The sequence below is a fragment of the Anas acuta genome, chromosome 1, assembly GCF_963932015.1.
Source record: "Anas acuta chromosome 1, bAnaAcu1.1, whole genome shotgun sequence".
Classification (NCBI taxonomy): domain Eukaryota; kingdom Metazoa; phylum Chordata; class Aves; order Anseriformes; family Anatidae; genus Anas; species Anas acuta.
Genome location: NC_088979.1, coordinates 153,214,074 through 153,241,105, shown reverse-complemented (window position 1 = coordinate 153,241,105; position 27,032 = coordinate 153,214,074). Strand labels below are relative to the sequence as shown.

At 36.3% G+C, this 27,032-nt stretch overlaps 1 protein-coding gene across 3 annotated transcripts in view; it reads right to left on the bottom strand.

Moving 5' to 3' along the window:
* Positions 1–27,032, bottom strand: part of TMTC2 (transmembrane O-mannosyltransferase targeting cadherins 2) — a 258,351-nt gene that overhangs the window by 70,128 nt on the left and 161,191 nt on the right. For all 3 annotated transcript variants that reach the window (XM_068667510.1, XM_068667501.1, XM_068667492.1), the window contains exons 4-7: positions 15,361–15,475; positions 3,426–3,511; positions 2,393–2,577; positions 644–722 (exon numbers count right to left, since the gene is read on the bottom strand). In XM_068667510.1, coding sequence (XP_068523611.1) covers positions 644–722; positions 2,393–2,577; positions 3,426–3,511; positions 15,361–15,475 — 465 coding nt within the window. The remainder of the gene's footprint in view (positions 1–643; positions 723–2,392; positions 2,578–3,425; positions 3,512–15,360; positions 15,476–27,032) is intronic.

Here is a 27,032-nt window from a genome sequence, read left to right as displayed (position 1 = left end):
TTAAATTGAAATTATAAAAACACCTCACACTTAAGTTAATGTTTCTTGTAGTACTCAAGGGACTCTGCTAAAAATTTCAAGAACAGATAGGCTGGTCCTGTAAAAAAATTCTCTCATTGCAGACCTCTTCTTAACAGTACATCAGCTTGGAAACACATTTTTGTCGCAACCTAAAAAAATGTGTTCACAAGGTAATTTACCATCTAACACCCATAATAAATTACGTTATGCTATAATGAAGGTGACTTTTCATTCCATTTTCTACAAAGCAAATGCAAATTCTTCTTAGTTTCAAGGTTAAATAAATAAGAGTTTAAAAAACCTGAATTGCACATGAGGTCTCCAAGCTAACTGGATGAGAGACTAATTCATGCATTCTAAATGTAAAAGTACTTTATTGGTCACTCTTAGATATAGAGCTGCTATATTGCCCTAATAGCTGATAGTCTAATCACTTATTGTGCCTTATCCAGCATTGCATTTGCTGGCACTCTGAACCTGGTTTGGCTAGCATCTACTGAAGGCAATTTTTTTTTTTTTTCATTAGCTAACTAATTTGAGCCCCAGTTGCCTGGCTATGCTCTTTTGTTTCACTCTGCCTGACTTCACAAGTGCCTTTCAGAAACACTAACAACACACTTACCTATCATATTGTATAAGCTCTGTGGTGCAAACTGTCTTGGCATTTTCTGTATTGCTTCTTTGTAAACCGTAAGGGCATCCTGAAGAGACACATAGGTAGTACAAATCATTAGTAAAGCACCAGTTTCAAAAGCAGTCTTGCATATAAATTAGACAAAAACTATTCTCTCTAAATGAGGGGGTACAGAAGAAGAAAACGCATCTGCATCATATATATCACAGCAAGCTCACATTTCTCATATACAAAAGTTTTACCAAATTCAGTGAAGCTTATTGGCAAAAGATCAAATTAGTTGCAATAAAATATCCCCTTTCCCAGGTGAAAATAAAAGGAACATTTTTTTAAACCCTTCAAAGACTCACAAGTTTATAAAATATACATAAAATTCTATAGGCTGGTAGACCATATGGAATAACACTAAACGGCAAAGTATTTTCAGATGACTGAGCTACAGTAAGTGACATAAAAATAAAGAAATCATTATCTACCATCAAGTAATAGCAGAATATAACCCACATAACTGAAATTCTGCTACACGGAAAGAATGAGATGGACTGTAGATATAAGTGCCAAAATTGTATTCCTTTCACTAATGTGCTGTGAATTACTTGATCATGTATTTATGATTCATTCAGCACTTAGGATGCTTACTGATCAATCTGTTAGCTCTGCACCTTTTTCCATATCATCCCATCAAAAAGTCACAGCTTGTGAAGGCTCAAATATACTTGAAAAAATCTAAGTGTATGACTGAGCCTGGGTCAGGCTGCCATGACCACCAGACAGAAACCTGATGTTTTAAATTCTTACAATTTCTTGCACCTCCCAGGCACTCCACTCCACCTCTACACTCTATTGGCCATGCAGGCAATATGTTGCTGTTCTCTTATCTTTATCAATGTATCAGCTATCTGTGCCTGTGTTTTAACCAATTAGTGACTGCCATCTGACAGAGCTGGATTCAGCAGACAGATGACAGGGAATCCATAGGGCATGTGCATGCCTAATCTTAAACAGCTGAGTTAACTGTCACAGTCAGAAAGAGTTATATGGATCAAAACCATATGTAACTCCTGTTCTGAAGTATGCTTAGGAATGCAAAAAAAGAGAATTACTTTCTTTCGAATACTGCAAGAGGTCAAAACTCAAGCAAATGACCGGATTTAATAATTTCACTAGGGAGAATGAAGAGGAATCACAACTGTCTCAACTGCACACATAAATGAGATGGGATGGGGTTGAGTGCAATGTATGACTACATCTAAAAATTCAATCTCTGTAGCACTTATGTCCAGTTATCTGAAAGTAGCACACACTGGAATGCTTCTAATCACTGACGTTTTTAATTGTTCCAAATAGATCTTATTTTTGGAGACTTAGTAGCAACCATAAAGGCTTTTTAATAATTTAAAAGATGGGCTACTCTATTTTGAAGTAAAAAGCCAGTACACATTAGCTCAGCTTATCTTTTTCATACCAGTAGTGAGGGCAAAGCCAAAAAGAATGAATTAGCACATAACAGATGTGATCATTGTTAATACTGATTCTGACACCAGAACATCACACTGCAAATTAACATCTTCACACCCATGACTGTAGAGTACAAATACTCTCTGTAGAGAATACTAATGATTTGGTGAAATTCACTCAATTGGTCCCTGTGTTATATTTTGAAAGTCTGGATGGAAGCAATGGGTACTATTTCTGTATGGAGATTTTATAATATTGTAGACAAATCTGAAGTGTTACCTCATAGTGTCCTTGCTCATGAAAAAGTTTTCCTAAGTTATAAAGACAGCTAGTAACAGAGCTTTTATGAGCATGAGGATCCTTCAAATTTTCATCAGAGATCTCTGAACACTTCAGGAAAGTCCTCCTGGCTTCCTCTGTCTTCCCTTGGTTCATTAGGATGATACCAGTATTTAAATAGGCAGCTGTGAAGATGGAAAGAAATGTTATATTTTAATAGGGTTCTGTTATGTTTTACTTGGTCTTCAGCTTACTTTGAAGTAATACCAGAAAGCAATTTCATGATTATCTAATTTGGCTTTCATATAATATAGATCAATCATTGGTGTAAAGAAGAACAGGTAAGAGGTGGAAGTTCAGACACAAGGAAAGAAGAGCGACTACAAAGATTGAGGAAAAAGAAAAAGAAATGCTGTCTAAGCGGTGTGCTCTGCTTCATTCCTCTTATTAGGACTGTATCAAGCATATGGTGTCATTGCTTGAAATGTTGTTTCTTATAAAGATATATACATGTGTACACACATGCACACACATATGTAATATTCAATACTTTAGCGACAAATAAAAAAAATAAAAGTGTTCCATAATTTTGGAATCAGTCATGGGCAACACCTTATGAATTATTTCCCATGTCCCTCAGGCAAGAAAGGAAAAAATAGAAGACCTCAAAAATATTTGTATTATTCAGTCACAACACATACTATAAAAATCTGAGACTGGCTTTATGAAACAGAAAATGGGAGCCTATATATTTGTGCAACAGCATCTATGTCTCACCATCCCGATTAGAAGTGTTTTATGTTCTATCACACTGTTCAGTGTTATATCTCTATCTGCTTCTTCCCTGCACCACAGTGACCATACCTCTTGACAAATAAACACTTGCTTCAGCTGAAAAGTACACAATTTCTCCTTCTACTTTCAGAATGAAAAAAAAAAAATCTGGGGAAAAAAAGTATTATTAAAAAGTAGGAAGATGTCCTTAAAAAACAATAGTCGATATTATGCGAGCTTGTATAGCTGAAATACTTACAGGCTAATGTGGGCCTGCTACCAATTGCCAGTTTATAGTAATGCAATGCCTCTGAAAATCTGCTGTTTTCCTGAAGCAGTAATCCTCTGCATAAGGACAAAAGAAAAAAGAGAGGAAGGTTATTCAAAGAGTAACTTCAAAATGTACTCCTTGCCTCATATGAAACAAAAATATTAAAAACAGAACTAAAGCAACAAATATGATTACAGAGATATAATAAACCTGCAAGCTTCTAACAATTTAGTGGGAAAAGTATTTTCTCTGAAAACAGGATTAATTAATATACATCAGATATATTTATATGACTTTACCAAAGAGGTTAAATGCAGTAATTTTGGCTTCCTTGGAAACAAGGATATTCTTTTACTCATTTGAGAAAATGCTTGAGTCTGAGATTTTTTTTGTAAGCAGTTGGAGTATGCTGGAGTTATCTGTAACTATTTCAGTCATGTTTAGCCTGTCTTCTCTCCTTGACGTGAACTAAACAGACCTGTTTCAAATGCACAATAAACTTAACCACTTAACACTTCACACACATTACCTTAACCAGTCCTTGCTGAGCAATTTCATTAAATTATTCACTGCAGGGCTAAGCGCCTACATCAGTTCATTTTTTCTCTGTCTTCTCTCTATTCCAAACAAATTTAATAACTGAACAGTAATCAAAAATGATACCTAATTCCTCTTCTTTCTCAGTTAGTTTTGTAATTCATAAGCTTGAATTAAAGCTTTTATGACAAACGTCCTTCTGAATTACAAATTACAGCAGAATATAGAAATTACAGAAAATGCAGTCATACAGAAATTACTGAGAAGTGGTCTGGACATAATTGATGATATGAAAAAGCATACACAAATGCCTCAATATCACAAAGGTAAGAAAATCCTTAATCATTACTGATTTTAAATTTGGACCCAGACATTATTAGCAGGTAGCTGATCCTCTTTATATACCTTAAAGTAACCAGGAAAAAATAAATGTAGCTATTTCTTTTAGAAGGCAGAGGGAGCAGAGGGTTATCACCTCAATTTTTAGTTTCTCTAACCCACAGCATTTTTGTCTTCTTCCTTTATGCTTTTATCTGATGATAGCTTTTCAAACTCCAAAGTGGTTGGATTGGTTTTTCCATTACCAATCAGAGAAACTTTTTTTCCCTCCAAAATCTCAGGAAAACCATTTTAATTAAACCACAAGACTTCAGAGGAGGAAACAAATATTTTTTGCTTCCTGTCATTGGGTTAGAATTTAACAAAATGGAAAAATACATCTTCTTTTTTCTGTACTCTCTCTCTCCATCAGTACCATGTGGCCTCATGTTTGAAACAGTATCTGTCCACTAGCCCCAGATTAGGTTGTAAACCCAATTTATTTTCTGTTGGTCCTTGACCAACAGAAATTTGAGCAATGAGGGAATGTATAAACTTCAGGATACTTTTTGGCATGACACCAAAGTTTTTAACTGCAAGCATTATGCTAAGTGTCTTGCGGGTGGCAAGATGTATGGTCTTTAGGACAATATTTTCTAAATTTTCTAGAACTTTAGTCTACAAATATTTGTTTTGTCTACAATTTTTATAGCTGCAATTATTCAAAGGAAAATTATTTTTCATGATAGATTGATCCCATTTTCTAATAGCAACAGAACTAGCATAAAGCTGAGTTGCATGGTCTGATACTTAAGTAGCTTCTTACTTTTTTAAAAAAGCATTCTTCTACATGATTTTGGGACAAATGTATATATATTAAAAATCCTTTCTTAGTTCTGGAATAATGATTTTCACATATTAAAATAAGTAATACAGTAATTAGTCAATTTGAACAGGATAAATTACCTTAGTAAGCATATGATACTTATGCTTTTTTGATTAAAAGTACTTTTATTTATCATTATTACTAGATTTATCTTTTCTGTTCACTACTTGCACTCTTAATTAATTACTTGGTACCTTAAGGTGTTTTTTTCCCCTACTTCTCTTCCAGATTTTTTTTATACAGTTGTTCCACTAACAGACATTCATTCATTCTCTCTCTCTCACACACACACACACTCCTACATATATATTTATATAAACACAAGCTGTTTGGATGCATGACTGAGAACTGAATTTCAACAAATTATTAGTGTTTCAATAAGTATTTGTTATGGGATTTGGTACAAACAAAACCAAATTAAAAAAAAAAAAAGGATGGATATAACCTAAAAACCTTTATGAGGCAAGGAACTGCCTCTTCTCGTGAAATTGGTCCTGATTGAATGCTGGCTTTCCCTGTGGCTTCTGACAGTACAAGCTGATTAGATTTATGAGTCTCTAGTTCTAGTTTCAGATTAAATGAAGCCAGGAAAAGTCCGAAAGAAAATTTCAAAAATAGTTTTTTTTTTTGTTGAATAAAATTAACACCTGGGGGGGGGAGGGGTATCTCAGGGATTGGATGTTTGCCAAAGAAGGGATAAATACTTATTTAAATAGGCAAAAAGTTAAGATGATGAAGCTTGCATTAAATGGGCAAAGCATTCCTGAAATTACAGTGCATATTAAAAGAGCTTAAAGAGATTATATATTTCACTTCCCAGATGAAAAATCAGATGCTCTCTAGCGTTAAGCTTGAACAGGATGATGCAAGCATATAAATATGCTCAGTAACCTCTAATTACTCACAAAATACAACTAAAATTAAAAACTTTAAATTTAATTACTGCCAAAATTAACACTGCCAGTGAAATTTTCTACTCCTCTTCTTAGTATATGTATTACAGTCACAGTCTCCAACTGCATTATTGCTCACTGTTACTTCACAGGACTACTGCCTTGTGCACCACACAGAAGGAATATAAATTAGTAAAAAAAAAAAAAAAAGAGTAAAAAGTAGTAAAAATTAGTAAAAAAGAGAAAAAAAAAAAAGAGAAAAAAAGAGTAAAATACTAAAGAGAGGCAGGCTGAGGTCTCAAGAAGCAAGCACATGGTTCAGCCCTGCTGCCATACAGCTGAACTGCTCAAGCTGGTCTGGGTGGGCGGCATGGCCTGTAGAAGCAGAGACCTCAGTCTTCAGGTTCCATACGACCACGCTACCAGTGTAAAAGTAAGGCAACTTGCAGGGAATCCCTGGTTGCCTGTAAAATCAGCTGACCCCTGAAAATTTTTCACTGTTGTGAAGACAAACATGAAGTGAAGAGATATGATCAAGTCAGTATCTGAAGGAAGCACATACTTCACCATGTGGTTGCAGAGATCATTATAGCTAATACTAACAGAAGAGCCAATTTAGCACTTGAAGTCCTTTCTAAAGAAGCTGAGATGTTGAATACAAACAGTTGTCAGCAGAATACTGTTGTCCTTATCTTGGGCTTATGTGTTAAGCTTTTCATAGTCGGGGGACTGCAGGGGTGGTGTCTGTGAGCAGAGCCCAGCACCTGCCCTGTGTCAGATCAGAGCCAGATCCAGCTGGCTCCTAAAGGGACTCATTGCTGGCCATAACCAAGCCAGCAAGTGACACTGGTTGGGCCTCTGGGAGAGCAGATTTAAGAAAGGGAAAAAACTGCTGCACAACAGCAGCTGGGAGAGAGGAGTGAGAAAATGCAAAGAGATGCAGCCCTGAGAACAGTCAGTGCAGAAAGAGGTCAGGTGCCCCAGGTGCTGGAGCATAAGTTCCCTTGCAGCCTGTGGAGAGGCCCCTGGTGGAGCAGGCTGTCCCCCTGCAGCCCATGGGTCCCACATGGAGCAGATCTCCACGCTGCTGCCTGTGGAGGAGCCCCCAGTGGAGCAGATGGATGGGGCCTGGAGGAGGCTGTGGCCCATGGAGAGCCCCCACAGGAGCAGAGGGCCTGGGGGGAGCTGCCACTCGTGGGGGACTCATGCTGGAGTCTAGTGGTCTTCCAGTATCTAAACAGGGCCTACAAGAAAGCTGGAGAGGGACTCTTTGTCAGGGAATGTAGTCATAGGACAAGGAGTAATGACAAACTAAAAGAGGGCAAATTTAGATTAGATATTTGGAAGAAATTCTCTACTCTGAGGGTGGTGAGGCACTGGCACAGGTTGCCCAGACAAGCTGTGGATGCCCCATCCCTGGAAGTGCTCAAGGCCAGGCTGGATGGGGCTTTAAGCAACCTGGTCTGGTGGGAGGTATCCCTGCCCACGGCAGGGCAGTTGGAACTGGGTGGTCTTTAAGGTCTCTTCCAACACAAACCATTCTATGACTCTAAGAAGTTCCCAGTCATAAACTGGGAACTAATCACTGCATAATTACCACAGTATGCTATCCTTGCAAGAAATGAGACGACCAGCTACAGAACAGAGAAGCGTGGAGAGAAATAAATGACATAAGACCCTCAGGCTTTAACAATGAAAGCCCATGACCCCCTGAAGTTCTTCATATTTGTTTGTTCAGACCTATTTTCATAGTCCCAATTCCTTCCTTCTTTCCCCTCTAGCTGATTGCTAGGGATGAAGTCAGAAATTGGCAACAGCAGATGGAGCCTGTGCTTCCTCTTCTATTGGCTTTCAAACATCTCTTAGACAAAAAGAAGTTCCTTTCCATTCACCTGACAAGGAGTTATAATGCAAGAATGATGAGTTTATAAAAATGACAAACTCCTTCCAAAAAAGTTTGGTGCATGGATGCTTCCATCTTTTATGTGTGGAGAAAAAAAAATCAACTGTTTAATCAAAGATTTATAATTTGGCTTGTAATTTTATCCATCTCCACAATCAAAACAATTTCTTATTTGATTTTCATGCTTAATATTATGCTTATTACATTGAAGTTATCTTTTAGAAGTTGAGGGCACATTTTTGAAGTTTAGCAAATAGGTAGTTTTACTCCATCTGTTTTTAAGAGACAGTTGATTTTTATCTTACATTGCCGCTTCTGTTTATAGTAAAAGCAGGCACAAAAACAAAAACAAACAAAAACATTTTTGCTCTGAATGACCAATTTCTAGATGCAAAAGAAAAAATGTCCCTCAGTGGGAGCTCTCACCTTGTGGACACCACCAAGCCTCTGATAGCTCCCAGAAGCCGGGGCAGACGGCCACATAAGGAAGTTCCTCCCATGTCCAGGAGAGGATCTGCTCTTGACATGCCATTCCCTTTTTTTGTTTACTGATAATGATGCTAATGAAATGATAACTACTTTTCAGAGACTGCTGGGAGAAAGGATAAGGAGTGGATAGGAAGAATACAGAAGCAGAAGGGCATTGCAAAATACTGACCAAAAGCCAGTGATGGATCAGGGCAACTGGTGTGAATTAAGTATGTACCTATCTTTTGTAGTTACAGAATACAAAGGCTGCCTTCTTCTTCACATGAGAATAAACAAAGGAAAGCACATCCTTGCAATAAGGATTCTTGATACAAGAGAGTAAACTCCAGTAGTAAACTTGGATAAATACAGAAGAGCTTAAAGGCTTCTGACACTTTTTAATAAACTTCCACAGTTGCTAGAGTTACCCAGCTAAATAAAGAAAAGAGCATAACCCCAAGTAGCCCCCAAAAACAAACCACAGGACCAGTTGCTTCAAGTTTGCAGTTTCAAAGCTCTTTTTCCCCCTCCAGTTTACTTCCCAGATGTAAAGCACATAAATTAAAACATTAATTGAAACACACAACTTTTGTTCAAAGAAAGTTTATTCATATAATTGCACAAATGTGAAGTCTACCAAATGAGAGAGGGGGGAAAAAGTCAATGACTCCTTTAGCTTAATAAAACAAGTACTGTGGAAGTCTCTCTCTAGAAATACACGAGGATGAAATTACTCAGAAAAGAAAAAGGTACTTAAACCACGGGACGCAAAGTAAATGGGTATAAATTGACCATGAACTAATTTAGGATGAATTAGGAGACAAGTTTTAACTATCACAGCAGCAAGATTCACAGCCTAACAACAGGACTGTTTTGCCTAGGTTGCTTCTAGCTAATTTTACAGTGGAATATGGATCATTTATGAAACGGAGGATATGAGCTGACTGCTTGCAGCAGTAGCAGACCTCATGCAGTGACTTAGAAAGCATCTCAGAATCCTGTTTTTCTAGTTGGAGGAAAAAGAAAAAAGTAAATCCTGGTTATATAGAAATGCTGCACATCACCTCTATAGATAGAGCTACTTATTTAAATAAATGCAGCAAAACATATTCCCAAATCTAGTTCTTCTGCATAACCATCCTGAATTCTTTAAGATGCATCATTTCAGCTATCTTTCTTAACCAACAACTTTAAAAAATCTTCCTGTCTTCCTTCTCTGCCTTGTTTTTGATGTAAAGTCACTGAATACTAATGAAAAAAAAAAAAAAAAAAAAGTATTTTCAGGGACTGAAAAGCAGGCACAAAATACAAACAGGCAGTATACAGCCTACTACTTCCCTCAACTTACATATTATTTTATTTCCAGTGTAGTCCTTTTAAAACCAGTTGCTCTGCTTAGAAAGTAAACTCCTCGGTTACTAAAGCTGGCATAAAGTGACCATTTACAATACACAGGAACCATAACTGCCATCACGATAAACATGTATGTTAATGAAATATGTATTAAACTTTCAGGCCAGATATAATACTGACATAGTTTAATCAATTTTGTATACTAGTTGATAACAGCTAATACAGGGCCCATTAGTTATTATTTTGGTATGGTCGCACTACATCCAAGCCTCTGCCTACGTGCATCCCCCAATGATTTCCTCTATATCTACCTGGATATATATATATACATATATATATTTACCTACACTGGCAACAAAGATGAAATGGAAGAGAACTTTCTTGTATTCCCCACACAGGTGTTTCTCCAGCCAGGCAGCCACGTGGCAATAAAAGATGTGCTTTGCTTAAGGCAACTCTTTCATTGTCGGTTGCAAAATTAACTGGCAGAAAGACAGGTATGGATGCTACAGCAGTGCAGTGCACAAAGCCATTAAGTCTGCTACTTAATTAAGGCTTTTTTTTGTTTTGTCTTTTTTTTTTTTTTAAAGCAATTAAGTCATTTAACTGCTCAACCAAATGAGTGCTAACCTTTTGTAAGTCTACAACTAGGTTCCATTAACAAAAAAGCCAATCATTAATCAGTGCAAACAGGGAATGTTTAATGTTTTCCAATAACATCCTGTTAGCAAATATGTAAATGGCACATAAATCCCACTTTCAGTAATCACTAATAACCCTAACATACCCAGTAGGCAGTAACAGAACGGCCATTCCTTTTGCAGACAACACAGTCATAACTGTAATTTTCTTCTAATTCTAGGGAAAAGCTTTTCAAATGCAAGCCAATTGGTCAGCAGATAATTCTGTTCTCTACCGCTGTGTCACTTAGTTGCAGTTGCCATCATTTCAGCATGACGTCAACTGTTACCAGCCCTGCTAACTGGACAGAGGAAGGGTGGCTGTCAGGATGAGAAGCAGCACTGCCCCTACCTTTCCCCCTCCTCTGGGTGCTGGGCGATTGTGTGCTGTGCCAGCACCCCCAGGCAAAGTACCTGTCCCCACCGTGTGCATCAGCAGTGCTAGATGATGACAGATGGACAGAACCACTCACAGAAGGGGCCTTTTATAGAATCACAGAATGGTTTGGGTTCGAAGAGACCTTAAACTTCTACCTGCAGTTCCAGGGGACCCAGTTCCACCTCCATGCCATGGGCAGGGACACCTCCCACCAGACCAGGTTGCCCAAAACCCCATCCAGCCTGGCCTTGAACACCTCCAGGGATGAGGCATCCACAGCTTCTCTTGACAACCTGTGCCAGTGCCTCTCCACCCTCTGAGTAAAGAAGTTTTTCCAAATATATAATCTAAATCTGCCCCCTTTTAGTTTAAAGCTGTTACCCCTTGTTCTATCACTACACTCCCCGATAAAGGTCTGTCCCTCTTCAAGCTTTCCTGTAGGACTGGTTTATGTACTGGAAGATACTTTTTATTTGAATGATAAACTTGTACACCCAAACCTATCCCTGAAAGCAAAATGAGATACCTGGGGAGAGAAGCAAGGGGAGGGCTGTTTATTAGAAATGTATCCTTTATGGAGCACTGTACGCTCCCAAAATGCAGTAAATTAGTACCATTTTAAAAGCATTTTCAATATTTATGTGATATGGCAAACACTTAAAATCTCCTGAGAAACTCAAGGTAACATAGATTACTAGGATAGGCAACAAAAGAATACTCTAAGCAGCAGAACTAGAACTTGGCCTAAGTAAAAATAGAATGATAAATGAAAAAAACTGTCTTTTAACTGATAAGCAATTTTACTTTAGGCAAGAATTAACAGTAATTTCAAACAAATACAAGAAACCCTGAGCTTTAGGTAGCAACCATCAAAGGCTGAAAATGCATTATAAAGTAGCTTGTTTTTCATCTGCTAATCGTTGCCTATTTCAGAAAAGCAAGTTTTTCTACAGCTTTGTCCTTGGTACTTTGTTGTATTAAAATACTGGGATTTCTTAAATGCATGAAAAGAGATCTCAGTTAACGCTGATTTAAATCCTATAAAATCTAGCTGAAGTCAGCAGTAATACATAGCTCTGAGAACTTGAATTTGAGATTTATTTGTTGAAATTACCTGCATGCCACCTCAAGATGTCAAAGAAATTATTTATAGATGGACACTTGATGTGTATTTTTGAAGTACAAACTACTGTATTACAGTTGTATATAATTGTAATATAATATTGTAATATAATCTCCACATACAGTGTAAAACAACAGCTGAAATACTTTCCACACTGAAATTACTATGAAAGTCTCAGCTGCTTTCAGAGATGTCATGATCCAAAATCCTCTAGAGTTTTTCATGAGCCTTTCAGAAAAAAAAAATAAAAATAAAAGTTTGCTAACAAGAACACAAGTCCTCAGCCTGAATTCAGATTTCCTAAATTCCAGGCCAAAGATATTATCTTCATGATATACTGGATCACAGGCAGTTTCACTTCTACTTATTTGGACCTGAGAAAACATCAGTAGAACAAACCCATTTTAACCCATATCTAATAGAGTGCTGAACCACCAACCCAATACTAATTGTAAGCAAGAGGTGGGTTTCTTTGTTTTAAAAATAATAAATAATAATCATTTATTCATTAAAGATACAGGTTAGCTAGAAACTTATTGTTTCCCAGCTGTTGGGTGGAGAGAGGGCAATCTGAAGACAAAACAGATCTTTCCAGTGAATTACAGTTTGCCTAAATCTGTTCATCTTCTGAAATCAGTGGTTCTCTGTAATACATGTGACTAATGGCTTGTATTATTTTTATCCTCCTTTTCCATATTAAGCATCTTATCATTCGGTCTTTACTATATGTATGCTATTTTCTAAAAATGTGGGAATTTATTTATGGTTGCATAATTGTAACATTTGAACAAAATGGCAAATGACACATTCTGTATCAGGCAAACCTTCAAAAGGAGATTCTGTAATTATGTAATATAAATTCATGCAGTTTAAATTCTCCTGAATGGGGAGAAATAGCTGCAACACAGAGCTGTGGAAAAGGTACAACAGTCAGAAAATAAAAATGTCTTACTGAAATCAGTCATTCACCTAATCTGCTAAATTCACTAGGTTTTAACACATCAATAGACAACTGCTAAATAACAGCACATTTTATCGCAAGACAATTTCTTGAAGAAGAATGAGGAAACAGAGATCAAACACTTCTGTTTATGTAGCTTCTCTCCTTGATCATTACCCATTGAAAATTGAGAGTTAATCTTTAATAATTTGTTCCTCAATCAGATAGCACTTTGATTTTTTTATGCTCTGTATGAGTACAGCTGCATGTGCTAATTAATTTGTATCCAATACCGAGGCATAAAGGCTAAGAAACAATAAAGAGTATGTGAGGCTAAAATAGACATGATCTATGATGCCAAAAACACGGTAATCAGAAATGATGGTAAGGGTGCTTTCTTTCTAAAGATGTACTAAATGACTGTTTCTGTTTTAAAGGTACATCCTAAAACCTAGAAATGGTAAATCCAGCTGGCCTCTTGTAAGCACATGAAGTAATTTTTCCATTACTTTTTTTTTTTTTTTTTTGGAAAAGGCTTCCGTAGTACTACATTGCAAGGAAGGGCTGAACTTGCAAGAGACCTCTTCAGAGTTTATGCTTAAAATATTGGATTAATTTGGGGTTTAATGGTGTCAAAGCCTACTCCATTTACCAGTTAGCTTCCATGCTGAATGTGGGAGTAACCAACACAGGGAAAGAACAAGATGACATAGGTATGAGAAAAATTAAAATGATTATGTAAGATTTTTCAGTTTCTGTAGGATAACTCATGGTTTTATGAGACAAAACAAAACAAAAGTAAAATAAAGTAAAAGAGGGTTCAATTGTATTCAGGATACTGTTCAGAAATGTTAAGAATTGGAGATCCATTTTGCATAAGCATTCGTGTATACACACTTTATAGCAAACACTTTCATCTAAATAAACCTCCTCTACTTTCACAGTTATATGTAGGAAAGTTTATGCCCTCTATATTCCAACCATCATTTCAGTTAAATTCCTTTTACTCAAACTCAGTAGAATTCAAAGAATTTTTCTATTCATCAGAAATGAAGGCTTGTAGACATATATTTTGTATATCAATGTAAAGCCAGAAGATTATCGGCTTGCGTGCAGAACAGCAAAACTGCCAAAGACTGATTTCTTTTATATCCCTGTCTTTTTCATCCATCCCCCTTCCCTCTTCTTACCCTGGTATTAACTTGAGTTTCCTCTGATACACTGAGTAAGAGACAAAAGTACCATATAGGCATACAAAAAAATTTAATAGTTATAATTTTCGTCTCCAAAATGAACCATGTATGAGAAATTCAGGGATATCAATCTTTTCACTTTTTTTTTTCCTGCAGTCTCCTGCTGTTTTCAGAAGTTATTTCTTTAAGCATGAGTGGAAAGAGTTTCTTCTTAAAAATGTCTTTCACACTCTCCATTGCCTAAAAGAAGGAAAAAAAAAAACAACAAAAAAAAAAAAACACCATGCATGCATGTGTGTAAATGTGTGAGCATTAAAAATATATATGATTTTGAGATCTTAAATAAACTTTTGAATGGAAATTCTATCAATAAATTATTTTGAAAACAGAGATAAAAGTTTATAGTATGTTTACCCATCAGGCAAATTAATGAAACGGGTAACTTTAAAAAGTCTACCATGGTAAACTTTTTATCCAGATATTAAAAATGGCCATTTGAAACTGGATTTACAGATATTATTTTTTTTTATTTTTTAATAAAGCGGCTTGCTGTTTGCATTCAGTGTTTGTCCATCTCCTTTCCCTAGCACATACTTTTCTACTGCACAGGGCATTTTATTTTCATACAGCTTACACTACTGCATAATAAATGCTAGTTATCTGGATTTTGTTTGTGCATATAGTGACACCATGGTGTACCCCAAACTGGAGGGGTTGGGTCTGTCTTGCAGCAGAGCCCAGCTCCCAGCCCTGAGCACCAACTGAACCGTCCCCACCCCACTGCTCTGAAAAGTATTTAGCTATTTTAATGTTTCAGACCTCGACAGCTAACTGAGGGGTATTGGCTTATGCTAGAAAGTGTTTACACCCACTCCTCCCACCGAGTGTTATTTAGACTTAAAAAGGAAGTCTAAATAACACCTCTGTATTTTAGTGGAGCCAGAAACAGATGGAGCACTACTGGTGCCAGCTCATCTATCTGCACTCTGTTCAGTGTGGGTTTTTTTTTTCTTTGAAAGCAAACAGATTTGTAATTTTCCTGTTCCAAGCCAGACAGTGATACAAGAATATACAGTAATGTAGACCAAGGAAAGATCCTGTCCACCCCAAAATTTAAGGAGCACGATTAATGAAATGGCTATTACAAAGCAACAGCTAGCATCATCTCCATCTCCAGCAGGGAAATCAATAGCTCCATTCACAACAGGTTTTGCAGAGGATCCAACCTCAGGAAAGCCACACATACTTACAAATTATAAAGCATATCAGCCATGTTGCTGCGGTAGTACAAGGCATTTCTGTAGGCGCTTTCAGCTTCAGAAATCTTGCTCTGGCTCTTGAGAACATTTCCAAGGTTACCCCATGCTGTCAAGAGGAGAAAACAGTATTCAGGAAGAGCTCCAATCCAATTACACATGACACAGTATCTGAGCACAGGGAAGTTCCACAGGGAGGCAAAACTCACACAGAAGCTATTTTTATGGATGGGTAGGGGAGCTTGCTTGATTTTTCCCCCAGTTCTCTGTTTCATTGCATCTTACTATGAGATACACATCTTATAGCAGTGATTTGCATCCAGTGATCTGCATACATACAGCTTTTGGGTGGGAAAAAGAACTTGAAAAGCAATACATATCTGTATGCTTTAAAAACAACTATAGCAAAGGGAAAGGACCATTTTATTTTACAACACCTCTAAATAAAAACCCTCAGGCTTAAATGTAGAGCTAGAGCATTTTCATAGTTTGTTGTTGTTGTTGTTGTTTGTTGTGTTTTTGTTCTTTGTTTGTTTGTTTTGAAGCCTATCTACTCAAAACTGCAAGGAATGTTCCCAAGGCAGACACAACTCTCACTGAGGCATGAAAATTGACATACGACACAAGAATTGAAAGAACAGTAAGGTAAGTAACCAGGATTAAAAGTATGCCATATGGATATGACAATACTGCACAGATCACTAAAATACACTTTTTTTACTTGGAAAACATGTGGTTCCTTTCCATACGATTTATTATTTTATACAATGTGCTTTTATATCCTGTCTATAAAGGACTTGAGGTAAAAAACATATTTAAGGCTCCACATGTGTTCTGTTTGCAGTTTTGTTGAGTGGCACAAAAAGTGTACTTACAAAAGAAACTGGAACTAATGTTTTATGGAAAATGCAGCCCATGTTATTCACAATTTAGGAAGCTAATTTAACTGGCCTTACAACTGTAGCCTATGTGTATACATGAAAAAGAGGCACATTATGCTACACATTATGCTTATAATAGATCAAAGTTGTTTCATAAAACAGCTCTACTTTCACAAGTATTTCTTTTTTTATGAGCAAGAGGCATGGAAAGATGATGCCCATCCTTTCACCAAACACACAAATACATGGCAAACTCTTCTTCCCTCCAGATGTACAAACAACAAACATTAGCTCAAATAGCTGTTAAATTCTCCTTCTTCAGTTATTTAAGCCCTTTTTTACAGAAATTTGTATCAAGCATGAGAAATACAAACTCGATGTAGTTTTACAATACTGCTAATAGACTGATTATTATTTAAGGTACATGTTCTTCCTTAGAAAGTATATTGCTTTCAAGCTTCTGTGGTTTGCTGCATAAGCACCCTGCCTTAAGGGTGAACACAACAGCAAACAGCATTTTCTTCTGAGCAGAACAAATAATTATTGCTGGGAAAAATGATGGAACCCTTTTAGGATTCACAAAAGTAAAATCATCCAATTATACACAATATATTATGCTAAGAAACAAACAAACAATGTTTCCATGAGAACAGAAGGTATCATTTCTGTGTCATTTTATTTTACCATAGTATTTTATAAGATGGAAAATAATTCAGAAGTTGTTTTTCAAAAATTGAGAAAAGTTACAAAAAAGTTCCACTGTTCTTTTACTTTGTGAAACTGTTAAATATTCTCAGATTCACTCACATTTTACATCACGCATGCTGAATTCTGAATTTATCTCCCCATTACTGTTACTATTCTTTCTTAAGCACAGAAACCATTTTGGAAGCACCACCTAACACGAGTACTAGCCAGCTTGCAAGCATAAACACTTGTCAGAAAAACACATAATGTTTTAAACCCATTTGTGAACACAAACCCTGATGCTGCTTGTGCAGTCTGCAACCATCCCATTTCCCATAGATGTACGTTCCATACACTCCTCAGCTACTTCTGTTTTCACTCCCATCTCCTACACTAGAGCATTGCATTAAATGACTATTTGGACAACCCATAACTATTTCCTGCTACATATTTACTTGCTCCCCAAACCACTGAAGCTCAAAAAATGAAAGGATGCACAAAAGAATGATTTAGCTCATCTTTTCAGATAACAGACTGAAAAAGTCCTATCAACACCATTAAATATACTAAATATACTTGGTATTTAACCAAGTTAATGTACTGTTTAAGGCAATACCTTATTTTACAGTCTGCAAAGTATTCTGTGTCAAGGGCTTAATATTAGTATTAAACTGATTATTACATCTGAAATGTATTCCATTTAGACTTTTGTCTCAACTTGTAAAACTTTTTTAAATCATTATCTGTGAATGATTAATTTAACCTAATATGATACTAAAAGAAGTTATACTAGCAGAAAATAATTAACGTAAAACTCAATGATCTCATAATTCATTATTCAGAGGAATATGGAAGCCAAGGTCTTTTTACTTTCCTAGACTACAGAAGCTTGGTAAAAACCTTCACACCTATGTATATATAGAATCAGACAGAGGAATGATCTAGTACTGCCTGGAAATGAAGCTATGAGGAACAATTGATAAAACAAATGTTGTTCTTCGAGCTCATACTGGCAGCCCTAGGCATTCAGGGCAGCTATCGCCTGCAGCAACCACTTCCTCTTTCTGTAGCTGGTACCTGGGGAGAGAAAAAGAGGGCAGAATATACAGAAAGGAGGCTGTGTTGACAACTCCTGCTCCTGGAATTTCACTCATTTGTCTTCAGTAGGGCAATCAATCTTGGGGGGGCGGGGGGGAAGAACTTCAATTATTTGCTACATCTCAGGCACCTGACTTCTTGATCCTTATCTCAAGCTAAATTTGCCCTGCAAAACTGTAGCAGCATTGATTCAATTACATGCCCATTCAGAAACAGGAACAAAATTATACCTGGCCATGAAGCAACATACCTATCAAAAACATACTCAATGACTTCAACTAAATTACAGCACACGACTATTTTCCATCTGTACATAGTGAGAAATTAAAAATGAATATAATCAAAAGTAAAGAAAATAGATCTGTAATTATGTCATTTGCTATGGATTTTTATTCCACCTAGTATATTTTTCATACAAAATGTGCAATACCCAAAATTAGTTCCTCCAAAGAGGAACACTTAATGTTCAGAAGATGCTAAACTGCATATGTAGCACAATTTAATCTTTAATTACAAATTCAATTTTTCCCTGATAGGAGACCCTATTCAACTCAAGAGAAAAAGCAAGCTGTGAATGAAACAGCTTTGCAATATTTACTTTTTGCCTGCTGCTTAATTCCCTGTGCTCCAACTTTGAGATAGAAATAATCCCAGGTCTTTTAGAAATAATACTCCATCATAGCATGGGAACAAAGGTAACATTCACACATCTCAAACACCTACAAAACAGTTGGTCTATTCAAGCTGTACTTCATTGCGTATGGTTCCATAGATCTTACTCAACAGAAATGGATATATTAAAAATTAAAACTCCATTTAATCTAAGCCAGTGATAAACTGAAATATCTCTTGGTACCTTAGAACCACTATTCAATAGATTTCTTGGCAGGAAAATTGACTTTTTAAAGGTGTGGGTTGCGGTTGGCTTTTTTGTGGGGTGGGTATTTTTTTTCTTTTTTTTTTTTTCTTCTTTTAATGGAGCAAGAAAAAGTAGCACCAAGTACAAAACCAAACACTTCTTTAAGTAGTATAATTCTAGCCACATCAAAATAGATTTCTACAAGACTTTAAAGAAGACACTTACATAGTCTAGCAGTGAGAGTACCTCCAGATCTCAGGCATTTAACTGCTTTCAAAATGAAAATGAATACGACAAAATTCAGCTTCAAAATTTAATTTTTTTTTTTTTCTGAACTATCTCATAGAAACTGAGAATTAAGATTTAAAAAGCCTTAAAAAAATAAATTGGCATATCAAAGCTTCTCCTTGCACCTTCATTCTGAAAGACAAACAATAGTGAGGCAGGAACAATGTTGTCCATTCTAATCTGCCTAGATTTAAGAAGCACGTTCTACTGATCAGAAAAATTGAACTTTCAGGTTGCAATTGAGCTATGAAAACAAATCAGAAATGGAAATGAATGTGTGTAAATATCATAATTTAAATAAATCCTTCCCTTTCTACTGAATCAAGAATTATGCTTTTCCAAAAAGCAACAAAGTAAAGTTTCAGAAAAATACACTCAGTGCAAAACATATATTTGAACTATTTGATCCAATCATTTTCTTTAAAAAAAAAAAGCTAGTGAAAAAGATAAGAAAAAAGTGATAAAAAATCACTAATGAAAAAGTTACAAAAGATAACCCATCGTATTAAAAGAGGACTCTCCTTCCTACCCATCATCCCTATTTAATCCATGCAATAAGAGACCAAAAATGAGATAATAATAAAAGCTATATGGGAAGTCACAATCTATTAACAAAATATCTTTGCTGGAACAAGGGAAAAAAATCCAAATAATATCCCCTATTAAACCACCAAAATATAACCTGATAAACTTTTTAAAATAGTATACCAAGAAAAGGAAAATGCTGTCTTTTTCAATGTATTATGCCATGGGGCAAACAGTGCCTTTTTTAAGTTTTACTTGGAGCAAACATACTTGAAAACTGATGAAACAAAACATAGGATTCAATGTTAAAAATATATGTATATAATTTATATATACAATTTTCACAATTTGTATCAACAAATTATTTAAGTTTTTCAATATTGTTCCCATATTAAAACTGTAAAGCTGATTCACAAAATATAAGTTAAAACAGAAAATGATGAAGACATCTAAAAACATGAACTAGACTACTACTTGAGTGACAGTGATAAACTACTTGAACAGCTACTGAAATACTTAGGGAACAGCTAAATCGTTCATAATTAAATTCTCAGCAGCCCAAACTAGCAACTCTAGCTCACAGAACAATGCACGTCAAGCCAAAGAAATTTCTACAGAGCTTTATGGGTATTTGTATGTTATTTACTATTCTTTAGCATCTGACATTAATAACAGTAGTTCCAGGTTGCACTCCTCCTCTCGACAATCTCTCTGTATTTCTCCTGACTCTCTATGAAAAAAAATAAGTTTTTTTCCATAAACAAACTTGAGGTGTGAAAAAAAATGCAAAAAGAAAATAGAAAAAAAAAGGCTTTCTTTATTATTATTATTTTAATGTCTTTTCCTTTTCTGTCTCTTTTTTTTTTTTTTTTTTTTGAAATTCTGCAATAGGTCTGCTTTTGTGTTCCTATATAACAGCCATTAAATAGGCACTCCTGGACAACATTTATGGTAAGGGACATTAACACAAGAATCTTTAATGTTCAGCTTCACTAGAAAAACAGAATTTGCCTTTGATTTTTTTTTTGGTTAATTTTGACTAGTACTAATCTCAGTCTTCCCGTTTGGAAGGGACAAGAAAGGGGTGCACATAAGACCAAGAACAAAGCAAACAACCCACTTTATGTAAAACCCCTTGAAGAGAAAGAAGTCCAATTTTGAAAACTATTTCACAATTCCAAACTACAAGAAAAAGCAGTGAGAGCATGCATTTTTGAGTCTAATTCCTAAAGACAATTGTGTTTATTGAATAAAATAGGCTTTTATCTGACAGTCTTTTTAAAGAGTATTTTTGCTTTCCTCCCCCTCCAGATTAAAGAAATGGAGGAGGAGGTTATCATTATATCACTGCCAAAAATGGTGTGGAAAGAGAACTATGGTACTTATCAACACAATTATCAACACTGAAGAACTGCATGGCAGACATGCACTAACGAAGCTGTTAGTGTGCCACTGGCTTCTTCACTTTGTGAAAGTAACGTTGACTTGTATCAAAACATGACAGCTTCCACATCAAGCTGATAAACAGTGCAGCTCCTCCATATTCCCCTACAATTTTATGCCTAAACCATCAGGAATTCATAACTTCATGAGAAAGTTATTTCTGTTCCCGTTTACTTTACAGACATAAGATACCAAGGCTTATCAAAGATGATTAAGCTCATGGGTCCAACAGATGCTGCAAAGCTCCAAAGCATCATTCCCACTCAAAACTTTTTGAATTTCCTCACCATTATTAAAGCTAGGACTTTTCTTTGGATGATGAAATAATTTAATTGAGTTCCATTTTAACTTTGCTTAAACACTTTCTTCTGTTTCCAGCACTGTCCAAACTGACCTTCCATTTGCCTCTCTTCTTCCAAGACTAACAAGTCAATTGAAAAATGCCTCCATTTCATACAAACTAGTTCTTCCATTCAGTACACTAATAATTTTTTCTTGCTAACAGCATCAATATTTGAAATTTGCATTGCAGTTGGTGCATTTTTATGTTTTCTTTCGCTATGAACTTGTCACATAAGAAAATCAAAGGGAAATAAGTAGTAAAACAGTATGGCAAAAATGAGATTTTTACAATGAGAAAACACTACAAACTACACTTTCCCACTTTGAAATGTGATGCTTTCCAAGAATTTACATCACAGTTTGACTAATTTTCAGTGTAGGGTTCTTTGGTTTTAATTATTTATTTTCCTCTGAAATAAGTTACTTTGGTAGTTACCAGTGTAACGGAGTCAAATCTTAAAGATTTAAGATCTTACTAAAATAACTATATGGAACAGTTATGAGATTTTACTACTTTCCAGGTGATGCTTCTGAGAAATGGCAAAAAAAAACAAACAAACAACAAAAAAAAAACCACGAAGAAGATTCCATTGGCACTGCCCATACGTAATGTCTTAGAGGGACCAGTTTATACAGAGCTGTCAACATACCAGCCCCATGAACACTAAACTAAATTCTAAAAGTTGGGAGCATAAAATATAACTAAACCCCAAAAGAAATAAACTCTTCACTTTTACTATCAACTTTTATGTGAATTACCTACTGCAGCATGACAAGCCAGATGACCAGTTTAGGACACTTGGGTTTTGGTTGGGTGGATGGGTGGGGTTTTGGTGTTTTGTTTTGTTTGTTGGTTTGTTTTTACCATGTTCTTAACACTTCTCAATTTTGTACTATAAATTATTACTTTTTGTGTATCAGTAAGAAAACCACAGGTTATAAGCACTGACATTGCCACCTCAACCTGCAGCAGACATCATCGCCACCATGTAGGCAGAAGCAAGTGCAGCAGCACATTATGAATCTCTCAGCTCTATCGTAAAGGGGAACAAACAATATTAAAAAATCTGCAACTTTCACCAAGAAAGTTTTTCTATTCAGTCTTAGCATCTATACCAGATAATTCTAGATCAAATATTTACAAACTGAATCATTCATTTTACCACCTACTTAAAGCTCTGAATTAATAGCTGAAAGCCATGTATTCCTTATACTGGAAGCACTGGACTGCTGTTATGGTTAAATACTGTTCAAAAATTAGAGAATTTTGTGGAACAATGCCCACAACAGAAGATGTGTCAGTAAAAATAAACTTAATGTAGAAAGTGGCTTGCATAGGAACAACATTTTTTTTCTTGTGCTCAAGTATATGCTTTTAAAATAGGTAAATTGCTGCTATCACATTCAGCTCCCTCCTGCTGATATTACGGGTACTAAACTAGAAATTAAAAGAGTTATATTCTGCTCCCAGCTCTGCTGCTGATCTGTTGTTCACATGTGTTGTTCAGGAAGCTTCACCTCCTGATGCCTTTCCATTTTTATTATTGACATTTTTTTACTCATTCATTAGTTGCAAGCTTTTCCTGCCAAGGCTTGTGTCTCACTATGGGTTTGTACAGTGCCTACCACAACAACACAGCTAGACACTAATGGAACGTAAATGCATGACAGCCTCTAGAGGAATGAAGTAAAGGAAGAAGAGGAAGTGTTCTTGTAATATAGAAGAGAGATGTACGTAACATTTCTCCATATAATTAGTATTCTCATAAAATGAGGGCCAAGAAAACTAAGTTATTTAGTTTAAACACTGTGGGAACCATTGATATTTGCATTTGCATTTTATATTTTGGTCTACGTTCTTAACTTCCGTTAAGGGGTCATCCTTCCCAAAACAAATTTGGGAGCAGACAAGGGTCCCAAAGTGAAATCTGAGATTCTTTGAGGAGTTCCAAGTGCAGTCTGCTTCACAGGAAAGAAGTTGAAATATTAAGACCAATGTTTGTTAATGGAAAATTCATCCTACTGAAGAAAAAAAGGCTGAGATTTTGCAACAGAGGCCATCCATGGCTGTCAACAAGATCACAAATATCCAGGACTTTGCTGGAATAACACATGACGAGAGAGCACAGTACTAGTTACACAATTCACATTTAAAAGTTTATATTCATAGCTATAAAGAATAACACCTTTTCCTCCTTGTCGAAAGGTTAGATTCATAAGCAGTTTATGGCTTTTTTTTTCTTCTTCTTTCAAGGGTACTACTAAGGAAAGTAGAGTGGTGCTTCAGCCTTTAACATTCACATTTCATCAGGCAATCACTTTGTTCTAGATGGGGAAAGAATTTCACCAATGGAGGTAAAATAGGTTTCCTGAATAAAAAGTATAAAAGCTCAGTTGCACTCACTAAGAAAAGTCAACGAAGAGAGCTCCACATTTAAGAAAGGTTTCTCACAGTACAGACCCACTATATCTCACAGACACATTCAGCAGATCAGTTAGGTAATGCTTGTTAAGTGGTTCAAGCACAGAAAAGTTCATATAAGCATTAGAGGTTACTACTTTAGAAGTTGAACAGGTTTTGCATAACTTCTGCTAAGAGAACATTATAGTTCATACAAGCTATTTCTGTTTTTCCTATTATTCCTAAGAAATAATGAGTTTGTCAAAATATGGCACAAATTCATCCATATAATTTACAATGTTGTTCCTACAAAAACTTCACTTGTTAACAGACAAACTTTGATCAAGTTACCTTATTTTCTTAACAGCAGAAGTGCCCTGTTTCTTTTTCCTAAAGGGATAAAATGGTTTCTGTGTACCCATAATTTATGAGTTTAATCTACTTTATGTATTGATTTTTTTTTTTTACAGTAGGTACACAGTAATGTTGAAGCAGATTGTAGTAGAGATTTACCACCTCCTAACCATTATATATTATTCTTCTTTTTATTAAGAGTGTTATTTATATCATTTGTTCAACACTTCATTTGTTGATCAATTCCAGGGCTTTTGGAATGACAGCAGGTGAAAGAAAAACACAACTGAAAACTATGCAGAGCTCTGAAAGCTCTCCAACACTCCGTCAACATGGGTACTGAACCTACTGAATTTTGGCAGGCAGTGCTTTGGATTTGTTTCTTAGCTCTGAAACCCTGATGCAAACAGGTACGAATGTATGACATCTTTAACCACGTTCAACACCACTGTCCAATACACGTGTTCCTCTTGCAATGTTACAGAAAATTAACTTTTTCTCCTCAAAGGATAGAACAGTGGCTCTGTCAGTTCAACAAAATCCTGAGATGACGCCGAACAGCTGGTAAGGAGGGACTGCTCTCAGGCTTCTCCATTTGCTCTGTTTAGTCTAGAGCATGGATCCCTCATTCTCTCTAGGACATACTTGCAGATTTCAGTAATCCAATTAGCTTTAACAAGCCTAATATCAAGTGTGTGAGGGCTCTGCAACCTGACTGAACATTTAATATCACATTAATGGAGTCTTCAGGGAGCACCCAGAATAATGGAAGCATCAAATAAAAGTGGGAGGTCTATGCAGAAATTCCCACTTCTCCTAGACACACCTACTCACTACAAATGACAGACTGCTGTATGAAGAAATTGTCACCAGTACCTTTGTTTGAGGTGCCAAGGGATAAAATGCACTTTCTTACTGTTTTTAGTTCTAGTGTAAAATGTTTTTAGGGTAACATTATAGAAATGTTTGACAGCAGAGCTTCCCCTGAGTGTTACTCAACAGACAAGTTCAAGAAGAAACACGCTTCCCAGCCACACATCTACCACTCTCCTTCCCATTTAGTTCATCCTTGTCCACTTGTATGCCATCCTGTCCCTCATGCTACAGCAATTCTTGGGAAGGCAATGATGAATCAGTTGACCCAAGTTAGAAAAAAAAAAAAAAAAAGTGAGAAAACATGAATTATGCTACCCTTAACACATCTAATCCAGTCACTTTTCTCATTCACTGCAAAGCCCGATGACACTTTTGTTTGCATAGCTTTGTTAGCTACGTGCACTGCAAGTGTGTGAACACAGCAAGTAAGCCATATCACAAAGCTTCACAAGGGTCAGGAACTAATCAGTGAACCAGGGCTGACCCAGAGCTCTCATGATATAATGAATTGTACTTTGTGGGGGGGATGTGCTCAAATTGTTCTAGTGAGAGGGGACCAGAGGACCAGGAAAATACAAGTGGAAGAGGAGAACTCTGGCACCCCAGACACATCAGGATCAGCCCTGAGGAACACTTCCAAGCACTAAACTGACTTAGGCAAAGACTTGACAGTGTACTATATTTGTCAAATTACATAACTTTTAAAACAGCAGGCGTGATTCTAAAAAAAAAATCATATATGATACATTTCAAAATTATCACTTATGTCCCAAGTGGTGAGCTGTAAACCAGATGCCTACAGAAATGGAGGAGTGTGCTTAGCTGACTGAAATGACAGCCTTGGTCCTTAAGGCTAAAAGTAGATGGGTTGTGTCTGCTCACTTCCAGGAAAGGGTAACAGGGAGGACAATATCCTGGGAACGTGCAAGAGAAGCCACAGGAGGGCTGGCATTTATCAGATCAAGAGAATTGTAAGAGTAGTCAAATTACATGTGTCAGACTTGGAAAGGCAATATAGTTCGTATCTAGGAAGCAGACTTCTATACAAAACTAAAGTGGGTCTTGTTTGCTTGTTTTCAAATCACATACTAAGGCATGACAGAGCCTGTGAAACTTCACCATCCAATAAACATCCATACTGGTATGGAAATATGGATGGCATGGAAGAAGGTGGATCATAAAGTGACCTAATTCATCTTTTGCCAGTAATGAAACTAAGGAAAGAGACTAAAATGATTCACTAGCATTCCTAATGAACCCATATTCTATATATCTTCTGTGTGCTGAGAACTGACAGAAAAGTTCAGTGTGCTACAGCACCCAAGCAAAAACAATGAAAGGATGCTGAGCACTCAGTTCCTCTATTTTGAGATCTTTTCTGTAGTTTCAAACAAAACTAAATTTGAGCCTTCTGCACATCCTGTAAATGCATCAGCCATCAGCTAATTTTTGTACGAATGCAGAGCTGGCAAAAATGACACTCCAAGTCCGAGTGTTGAATAAAACTCTTGGTTAAAAAGGAAGGGGAGTGGGGAAAAAAAATGGATTTTACACTGCCAGGATAGGCATGAAGAGACGTCAGAATGCATGTAAATTACTGTTACATTGACATTAAAGGTTGGTTTCTCTACTAGACTTATGTAATGGGACCTCAGTGTGAACTGGTATGAAATCCACCATGAGTAGGAAAATGAAGATAAGTAACCCATGCTGAGAATCAGTATGTAAAGAAAAATTTTCCACAGCTGATGTATTTTGAAAAGAAGGTAAAATAATGAAACAACTGGGTGAGCATCTAATGCATTTAAACAAACATGCTCAGCTTAAGAAACAACCTGGATAATCTCACTTTCCTCTAATTCTTTCCGTCCAGAATAATCAAGCTAGGTCCATAGCACATGAATACGGAAGT